The sequence below is a fragment of the Merops nubicus genome, unplaced genomic scaffold, assembly GCF_000691845.1.
Source record: "Merops nubicus isolate BGI_N331 unplaced genomic scaffold, ASM69184v1 scaffold18971, whole genome shotgun sequence".
Taxonomy (NCBI): domain Eukaryota; kingdom Metazoa; phylum Chordata; class Aves; order Coraciiformes; family Meropidae; genus Merops; species Merops nubicus.
In genome coordinates this window covers 1-9,719 of record NW_008587803.1, presented here as the reverse complement: position 1 = coordinate 9,719, position 9,719 = coordinate 1, and the positions used below count along the sequence as shown (strand labels likewise).

The 9,719-nt window shown below is 51.1% G+C and overlaps 2 protein-coding genes across 2 annotated transcripts in view; one reads left to right on the top strand and one right to left on the bottom strand.

Moving 5' to 3' along the window:
* Nucleotides 1–353, top strand: part of MYOZ3 (myozenin 3) — a gene marked incomplete at its 5' end in the record, with an annotated part of 3,780 nt that extends 3,427 nt beyond the window's left edge. The window contains one exon of the mRNA XM_008949076.1: nt 191–353. Within this exon, the coding sequence (XP_008947324.1) occupies nt 191–353 (163 nt within the window). The remainder of the gene's footprint in view (nt 1–190) is intronic.
* A 2,222-nt stretch (nt 354–2,575) lies between these two features.
* On the bottom strand, nt 2,576–9,425 carry RBM22 (RNA binding motif protein 22; the record flags this gene model as incomplete). The annotated part of the gene is made up of 10 exons (XM_008949075.1): nt 2,576–2,993; nt 3,665–3,796; nt 4,300–4,388; nt 4,781–4,945; nt 5,467–5,667; nt 6,203–6,375; nt 6,512–6,612; nt 7,488–7,620; nt 8,627–8,656; nt 9,372–9,425. Coding segments are annotated over 10 exons (1,209 nt in total), but the record flags the coding sequence as incomplete, so codon positions are not given.
* Between the last annotated feature and the right edge of the window lie 294 nt (nt 9,426–9,719).

Below are 9,719 nucleotides of genomic sequence, written 5' to 3'. Positions count from 1 at the left end.
GGGCTGGCTCTGTTCAAGGGAAGCGCCTCTCTGGGCTCACAGAGCCCCCGCTGGCAGCCTGGGGGGGAAGAGGAGGGTTGAGATTTGCTGCAGGCATGGGGAGGTGGCCGCTGGGCTGCGGGTGAGTCAGCCCAGCCCTGCTCCTCTTTCCACCCCCGGGTGACACAATCTGCTGCCTCTCCTGCCGCAGGACCCCCGCCCCGTTCGACAGAGCCCTGCTCAGCGACCCCTTCTCCCTGCCCACCGTGGAGCTGGAGAGCCTGAGCGCCCTGGAGGTGATTTCCCACAGACCCAACTTCAACAGAGCGGCGCAGGGGTGGGTGAGGATCCTGCCGGAGAGCGAGGAGCTGTAGCGCCCCCCGCCCCGCTTTCCTCGCGCTGCACACGGAAGGGGAGCGGGAGGAAGGACTCCTCCCGAAAGCTACGCTGGTGGTCTCGGGTCATCATCCTCTTCGTCGGGGTTGGAACAAGTCTGGGACCATCTCACATCCCCCTCGAGCCAGCCATGGTCCCAAGGGCAGCTCGTGCCGCGCCACCCGGCCGAGTCCCCGTGAGCTCCCGTGCCAGACGCCCCGTGGAGCCTGCCCTCTGCTCTGCCTCATGGAAAAGGGCAGGACTGCCAGCTCCACACCAGCCTCTCACTGCTTCTCCACTGACACAAAACCCACCCCGACAGCTGGTGCCATTGCAGAGAAATTCCACCTTCAGCACAACTCTGCATCTGCCATTCCGGCCAGGACGGAGAGAGGAGGTGATAATTGAAGAGCAGGAGCAAAAGAAGTCACTGGAGGCACTGGCACGTTAAAAGCACTTACCCTGAGCTTGGCTGGACAGCAAAACCCAACGAGGAACTGGGAATCTGCCCGTTTACCCAGGCAGCACAACTGGGATACACGGGAGAGGAATGCTGGGAGTTGGAAAATTGCACCCTGTTCTCCACAAGCTGCTGGCTAGCACTTGGCAGCTATTTCCCCTTCCTACTGCTATTTGCATGCCTTGCTTCAGCACCTCGGCCCTGGGATTGACTCACACCAGATTTGCTTCATCTAGTTGGTCAGTAAGGATCAGGCCGTGGCCAGCCCTGCTGGTGCTGAGGTGACCACCAGGTCACACCACCAGGAGGTGATGTGGTTAAATTGGGCAAGTAAATTCTGTGGTAAAAATGCAGCTCAGGGCTGCCCCACTTGTGGGGTGTTGGTAATGCTGCACAGAGCAAATCCTGCAGCACAGCAGCCAGGCAGGCAACTTTTGTTGCTCTGTTCTTCCCACGGAAGCAGGAGAGGACAAGGAGAAAGGAATAGAGGTCTGTTCCTTAAACATTAAAAATGTATGATGCTCCACTACAGTCCTGTTCCAAACCCCTCTGTCTCCTCTCTTGCCCATCAGCTGAAGAACCTGTGTACCCCTGGGGACCTGGCTGGAAATAATAAATAAATTGTGACAGTGTAAAGTCTGCTTGCCTTTGAGATTGGTGGGCACAGAGCCCCAGCAGCAGAGTCAGGGCCAGGACAGCAGCAAACACCACAGCCCCCCAGCCCCCAAGCACATCTCTACCCGTCCACCAGCACTGCTCTGGGGTGGCCCAAAAACCTGAACTAAGTACACCCACGGCCCTTGCTGTCACCTCTAACAGCCTGGCGGGGCTGGCAGCACCTGTGGCACCCATACAGGATGGCACATAAAGCTGGAAGTGGACCTGCTGTCATTGCCCAAAGTCATCTTGGCTTTGGCAGCAGCCAAATAAAAGTCAAAGTCCTCGGCCACTGTGCTCCGGGAAGCAGGGTCTGAGCAAAGTGTTGAAAAATTCAAATGTTTTAATGTTGCTTTTTTTTTTTAAACAAGCAAATGAAGCTTCAGAACAGGTCCCGTCATGCTTTGCTTGACAGAAAGATGTCCACAGATCCATCACACGAAAGCAGCTGACATACAGATAAACTCACAATCCTCAGTGGGGTACACGCCTCACCCCACGGCGGGCTCCGGCAGGACACGGCTGCTCCTGGGCAAGTGCTACAGGTGGGGCACAGAGAGAAAGGTTTCACATCTTACCAAAGCAGGATGAGGTGGGATCTCTCTCAGTTTAGAGAAGACTCCATCCACAGGCCTCAAAAGCCCAACTCATGCTCTAAACGTAGCCCAGACAAGCCTGCAGCTGCCCCATGCCCTCCTCCGGCAGCCACACATGGCAGGGCCACCAGGGGGACTTTCCCCTGGCTACTAAGTGCCCATTGCTGACCTGTCACTGCCTGACCCCTTCTAGCTGGGGGCTGCTCACATCACCCAACGCTCCTCTTGCTCAGGATGTGCAGGATTAGGAGTGAAGCATCAACAAAAGCTTGGGTTTTAAGCAAGAAGTGAGGGAAAAGGACAATTCTGTGGCTACGGTAAGGCAAAGCCATGGGTTTGGCACATCTACCTGCTTGTTTTTCAGCTCTTATTCAGTCCTGGTTTAATACCTCATTAGAATAATAAGTAATTAATTACCTGACAGAGGAGTCCCTGGTTACATTTAAACTGTCCACAGCGTTCAGGCTGAGGATATCCAACAGGCTTGAAAAGGGGTCGGTTTTGGTTCTTTTCCAGAAGTTTATTTCCAAAGGGTGCAAACGGGCTACAGGGATCTCACCATAGTCCTGCTCCACCTGATCCACAGCCCCCAACATCTCCTCTGCCTGCCCCCAACCCCCCACCCCCCTAAAATGAACGACCTGGGGTGGATTTAACCCCATTAGCTAGTGGAGACACGGAGCTGGGCTCGCCCAGCGTCAGCGAGCAGGGAAATAAGGCTTCTCTAGCTCAACATCTGGTGCTACCACGGGAACTAGAAAATAACATTTACTTCAAGGAGGGCTGCAGGACGTGCTAAGGGCTGCTGTGCTTCCCCGCGTGGGCACCCATCCTCTGGGGGTCCTGAGATGGGTAGTGGATGGGGCCTGGGGCTCTCATGAAGGGAGGCGGGGGCCCCATGGCGTGGAACATGTGTGGCCCGAAACCTGCAGAAACAAAATTTGGCAGCCTCAGACAAAGAACAGGCAGTGTGGATTGAAAACAGACAAAAACCAGCTGGCTCACAGCTGTGCCTTCAGAAGGTGCACATCTCCCGTGATCCCTCGAATCCCCAGACTCCACCCCCTCTTCCCAGAAGAGCTGGGGGCAATCCTTACCCAGCACATCCTTGCTCCCAGATAAAAGCTGGGAGGACCACACTGCTGTCTCTGACACCTACCTAAATGCTTTCTACTCAAGCGTGGAGCAAAGTGAACACCCACAACAGTCTGACATCCCATAAAAAAGGGTCTCTGGATAGCTACACACAGGCAGAGCCAGACGTGGGCTGGCGTTCACCCAGCTGCAGAATTACCCCTGGGAGTTCAGGCTAGTGTGGAGTTTCCACAGCCAGCAAAAGCACCAAGCAGGTCCTGGGACCAGTAACAGGGAGCTCTGACATGCCTGAGAGTTTGCAAGTGAAAACACACCCCAACAGGCAGCTCCATGACCTGAACTGTGCTGACAGCTCACTTCAGATCAGCTATTTACACTGTATGATCAGGACTGAGGGGAACAAGCCCAGGGCACACACCAGCACTACAGTGCACCCAGGCAAGGAGGACCAGAGTGGCCAACACCACGTTAGACACCCCACTGGGAGGGGAAGCACAGGTACCTGGAGGTGGTGGTGGAGCAATGCCAGGAGGTGGTGGCAGGGCAATGTTAACCACGGCAGGAGGGCCACTCGGAGGTAGGTTGAAGTAATTTGCAGAAGCCTCCTCTTCTGCAGCTGGAGGAGGGGGCAGAGCTGCAGGAAAAGCACACAGTGGTTATGAAAAAAAAAAATAAATCTTTCAGTCAAGACATGCAGAGGTTCTGCCTTCAGAGAGAAGGCACAGACAGTTCTTCCACAAGGGCAAAATGCTGCCACTATGGTACTGCAACCCCTGAACAGTCCCCATTTTATTTCACTCAAAACCAGCTTTGCTTTTACCATCATACAATGCTCAGGGGATGAGGAAAACATGAGCTAAGCCTTCAAATACATGTTGCCAATATCTCAGACCAAAGGCACTTTAATTCAGCTTTGACTTTTTACCTATCACATAAAAATCTCTTCTCATCAAGAATTTGCTTCTAGACAAATTTTGCCTCCCATGCCAGCCAGATCTGCTGCAAACCTACCCTAAGGGACTGGTCTGGGCTCCCCAGTGTCCCCACCTCTGTCACTGCTCACAGAGCTTTAACACCAGCCTCTCTCCTGGAGCAGCTCAGCATTAGGTGTTTCAGAGCTGGAAACAATGCCCTCACCTCCGGGAAGCCCTGGAACTGGCTCCAGCTTTATCCCGGATTCTGTGGTACCTTCCTTGTCTTTGTCTTTTCCTCTTGCTGCCTGGGACCTGAAAACCAGACAAAAGTTTGGGAATAAGGATGAGAAAAGGCAGGACAGGCTGACATTCAGAACACGACAGTTCCACATTATCTAATCCAGATTCATTGCTTCAAGAAGATGAAATATTCACAGAACTGATACAAAGTGTGCAAACAGTGCCTGCAAGGGATGGATCAGAAAACCCAGCCGTGACCCTCAGCCAGGAAATCCCTCACACAATTTGTGCACTCCCCAACCCAGATCCTACTGCTGAAAGGAAACCAAGCTGCAAGAGCACCCCAACTAATCACCAAATCAGCATCTACTCCAGTGTGACACCCAACCCCGCACAACAGCGCTGCAGAAGCTGAGAGGGGAACCCCGTGGTGGTGTCCTCGGGGCCTCCTCCCCCACACCCACCTTCCCCATTTGACATTGAGCCTGCGACCGTTGACGATGAGCTTGTTGAAGGATTTCTCAGCAGCCACCTCTGCAGCTTGCCGGGTGGCAAACTGGATGAAAGCACATTGCTGCCTCTGCACCACCGTTATCGTCCGAATCTCCCCAAACTGGTAGAAGTGATTTCTGGGGGGGGTGAAATAAAGAAAATCGTTACAAACCCCCACTCCTCCTAGCCCCAGGGCACACAGCAGAGTAGGATTCATCAAGTGCTGAAACAGAGATGCTCAGATGCTTTTTTTCTCCATCACCAGTTTGGACTAACCATTAGAAACCAAGTTTATTGCCCCTCTATGCAATTATAGAGCTCTAAAAACACTGCAGCAGCTTTTCTCAGCAGTTAGCTAGAGAGAGGTGATGGGATTTACTTCTAAGAAGGGTAATACACCATCTCCAACAGCTCAGGAGGATGACTCATCTTTAAAGAGAGAAATTTTAATCAAAGCATTTGAAGTGTGCCTGTTTATCTGTTCTCCACCATTCTGGTACTCCTCTGCACCTCCCACCAACCAGTTCCCCACTAAGAGAACAGAAAACTAGATTTAGGGGTTTTTTTTTCCTTGCAAGAAAGGCTTCCTTGCTTCAAAATGAGCAGTAATCAAAGCATCAAATCATAAGGCAAGGACAATACAAATTCACCAACCCACCTGAGATCTGATTCAGTGATAGTATCTCCCAGGCCTCCAACATACAGGGTAGTAATAGTCTTGTCATCAGGGGGGTCTAGGCGAGGCATGGTTGAGGCTCGTTTCAGAAGCTTATCAGCCACGGGGTCGTTGATGCCATAGTAACGATCCTTGATGTTCTGATCAGCCAGAGGGTCGTCTGGATCCGTGGGTTTCTCATGTCTAAGGTTCAGCAAACAAATGTTTCACCACCCCAGGCACAGCTGCAGCAGGGCCAAGCGACTCCAGCTGCTGCTCTCCCTTCTAACAGCCTCCGAGCACTTATCTGCCTAACGCCCTTCACACAAGTGTGCCAAAAGGGAACAAAGAGCCCCAAGAGCTTAAACTGCAGCCAGGGCTGCCTCCAGTCCTGACTGAATGGCACTTGTGACAGCTCAGCGTTCAGCTCTACAGAACACAAGAGCCGCATTTCAAACGGCCTCTTGTTCAAACACAAAGAGGACGCCAGGAAGGGAAAAACGAAGCGTGGAAGGGAAGAGCTGCAGCCCCCTCTCCAGCAGGACCAGGCAGCCAGTTCCCTGCAGAGGAGCTCGCCGGGGCAGAGGGGCACCAAGCGGTGCTGTGTGCCAGCTGAACACACCCCACCCCCTGTCACAGCACAGCTCCTGCCCGCTGTGGCTCCTCCTGCTCTCACAGCCCCAGGAGGAGCCCGTTCTGACTCTGGGGAACAGGTCAGCTGTTTAAATCATCGCCGTACCTGTAGGGACACTCCTCTCCTCTCTTGCACTCTCCTTTGACCCAGAAGGAGCAGATGTGAGGACGGTTACGTTTGTAGTAGGGAGTGGTCCGTGCCAGCTTCAGCAGCATGTCACTGGTGGATGTTGCTTTTCCCAGTGCACCGACTGGTCTCGTGCCATCGGAGTTGGAAATCTAACCAGCAGTGAAAACACAAAGAATTAGGCATAAATCACCACTGAAAACCAACACACAGCACCAGAGCAAGCAAGCAATTTTGAGATAAATGACACTGTTCCTCCCCTTTCCCTCCTCATCCAGCCTTTCTCACCTCCCGTTCCATGTTCTGGGTGTAGTATTCTTTATTGACGTCAGATTTGGGCATTTCATCCTTAAGGGAGAGTCCTGCATCCCGGACTTGAATAGGCAAACCTAGGATGAAAAAGAAAACAAAAAAAGTCCCAAACAAGTCGTATGAAGCACAAGCTGAAAGAGCAGAAATAGTTACTGCAGCCTGCAACAGGCAGTGGCAACTCCCGGACTGCTCGGGCACAGCACACTGCTGAGCCTCAGGAGAGGGGTGATCAAGACCTGCTCTTCTCAAAGACTGTCCAGAGACAGCCATGCCAAGTACATCAGCCTGGCCTGTACCAAAAAAGTGTCCCCAGCAAGAGTAGGGAAGTGATCGTGCCCATGGACTTGGCACTGGGGAGGTCACAGCTTGAGCACTGGGGCCAGTTTTGGGTGCCACAGGATGAGGAAGACATTGAGGGGCTGGAGTGGGTCCAGGGAATAGCAATGAAGCTGGTGAGGGGTCTGGGGAACATGGCTTGTGAGAAGTGGCTGAGGGACCTGGGGTTGTTTAGTCTGGAGGAGGCTGAGGGGGGACCTCATTGCTCTCTACAACCTCCTGAACCGAAGCTGGAGTGAGATGGGGCTTGGTCTCTTCTCCTGAGTAACTAGCAACAGGATGAGACAAAATGGACTTAAGTTGCACCAGGGGAGTTTAGGTTGGATATTCAGAAGAATTTCTTTCCTGCCAGAGTGGTGAGGCATGGGGCCAGGCTGCCCAGGAAGGTGGTGGGGTCACCATCCCTGGAGGGTTTCAAAAAACACGTGGATGTGGACTTCAGGACACGGTTTAGTGGTCACAGGAGTGCTGGGTTGATGGTTTCTCTCCGTGATCTTAGAGATCCCTTCCAACCCTAACGATTCTGCAGGCACACATTGAAAGACATCCCACGAACTTCCATTTCAGAGGCTGCCACTTGAGCTTGTTCTCCCAGTTGCCAGGTTTGGGTACACACCATACTCCAGGTCGAGCAGGCAGGTCTGACAGACGTTCTTCAGCTTGCTGCACGTCTGGCACACCTCTGTCTTCTTGAAGCGCATCCGAACGCCCGGGCACCAGCGGAACACGGTGAAGGGCCTGGCACAGATCTGTGAGAGAGCCAACGCCCCTGTCACTGCCACACAGCAGTGGAGAGACCACCCTGCGCCCTCAGGGAAGCTGCAAACTCCTAACACATCTGACTCTGCAAGCTGGGAACACAATTCCTTCGGTTTAGTGCTAAGATGCAGAACTCAACAACTATTTGTTTCTATTTGTGCTTTACTTTGACCGCAGCCATTTTCAGGAAGGTTTTTTTTTCCCTTGTTGTGTTTTTTTATTATTATAATAACCCAAATGAAAAGCAGAACCTGAAAGCAGATCCTCTCAACAGAAAAGGAAATTCTCCTTCATTCCAGGTGATGTCAGCACAGAGCTATCAGAGATGTTACGTGTAAAGAAGTCACCAGGCCCAGTGAGAGGCTGAGATGTCTGCTCCAGAACATGACTACTGCTCCCTGCCTTTATGGTGGAGTGATGGATCTGCTCCCACTGCTTGCAGAATGAGGGAGGGAAGCAAGATTTCAGTATGTTCTTTCTCCCCATCTCAGATGACAATGGATAAAAGGGGAAAAACCTCCTTTCCCTCAGTGATGACAACACTACTCCTTGCTGTCTGAGACAGAAATGTGCCTTATTTCTGACCCAGCTAACAGAAATCACCAGGTAGCCCCAAATAACATACTCACAGCATGCCCTCAACCCCTGTTCTTCATGCACCACTTAGGAGGAAAAACAAACTCTTGAGAGAAACCAGGAGATTGCTGAAAACACTGAAACACCTTCAAATATAGCACAGCAGCCCCAAACCCTAATTCTGACAAATGTGAGCAAACCTTCAGTCTCCCTCAACAGCCCTCAATAATGTTATTATTTTAAGACAAGCTAACAAAGCACACAGCAGACTGTCCTAAAAATTTATGTAGTTGCAGAAATATTTTATCTGTTAACCCAGATAAGCACTTTTCTGAAGCTGATGGGTTTTTTTAATGTTAATATGCATGATTCCTAGATGTGCATCAATTTAGACATTCTTTCTTCAAAAGACAAACATACCTTGCATTCTTTTCCATATTTTTCTTTGGTCTGAAAGATAATCAGAAACAAAAAGATGAATTATCATCAATTCAACATAATAACATGAAAAATATCATTCATGTTACAGCACAGTGTTTTTTTTCCTAATTATGCTGCATTTAGACTCGTTCCCTCCTGTGTTTTGGGCTTATAGTTTGGCAGGTCAATAGGACAAAAAAAACCCCCAAAACCTCTCAAATCCATTTCTGTTTCAGAAATATTCATCATGGTATTGCAAGTCCCACCTCACACCTTGATGAAAAGAAGTAATGAGGCAGAATATTAGCAGCTCTTTTTAAGCAAAGATAGCATTACAGGAAATAAGTCCCTGAAAACAGACAGGTTTTGAAATATCTCCTTCTTCCCAATCTGGCAGCTGTGTTAAGCTAATTAACAGTGCAGCAGCTTGCTGCTCTCCATGTCGCACAACTCACCAGCACCAAACCTTTGATTTCTGATATTTCCCACACTCCAGACTCCCTACACCATCTTGCTCTCCTTTTTGACCAAATTATTCTCAAGTGACACACCTAACGCCACAATACCACCTACCAACAACAGCTGGAACCAAATCCTGTCGAGCAGAACCAACTAATTAGGAGTGTGTGACCAACTCAGCACCTCCTCCTTTAGAATAAGCACTTCAGGCTTATTTTAGTGCCTGAAACACACGGCTCCAGGGCCAAGAGGCAGGAGAGAACTGCACGGTCTGTCGGGCACGTACCATTCGGATATACGGGTTTTCTCCAAGACATGTCTGGCACAGAATAGGGAAATCCTGAATCGAGCAAGAAAACAGAAAATTAGGAGTTTGCTACAAACTCGGTCATCCCAACAGCAGTCAAATCGCAGTGCAGGAGTAGCATGAGGAGGAAAACAAATCCGGCCGCCTCAGAGACCCAAGGAGGCACGTTCCAAAGGAGGCAGTGGGAGGCACAAGCCCCTGCCCGAAGCCTGCACTGGGAAAGGCCCATGACACGACCGCTACCCCCATTCCGAGTGAAACTCAGCATAAACAAAACCCATCAGCGTCTTCTCGGGATCTTAACTCTCAGCAGCAGGTCACACGCAC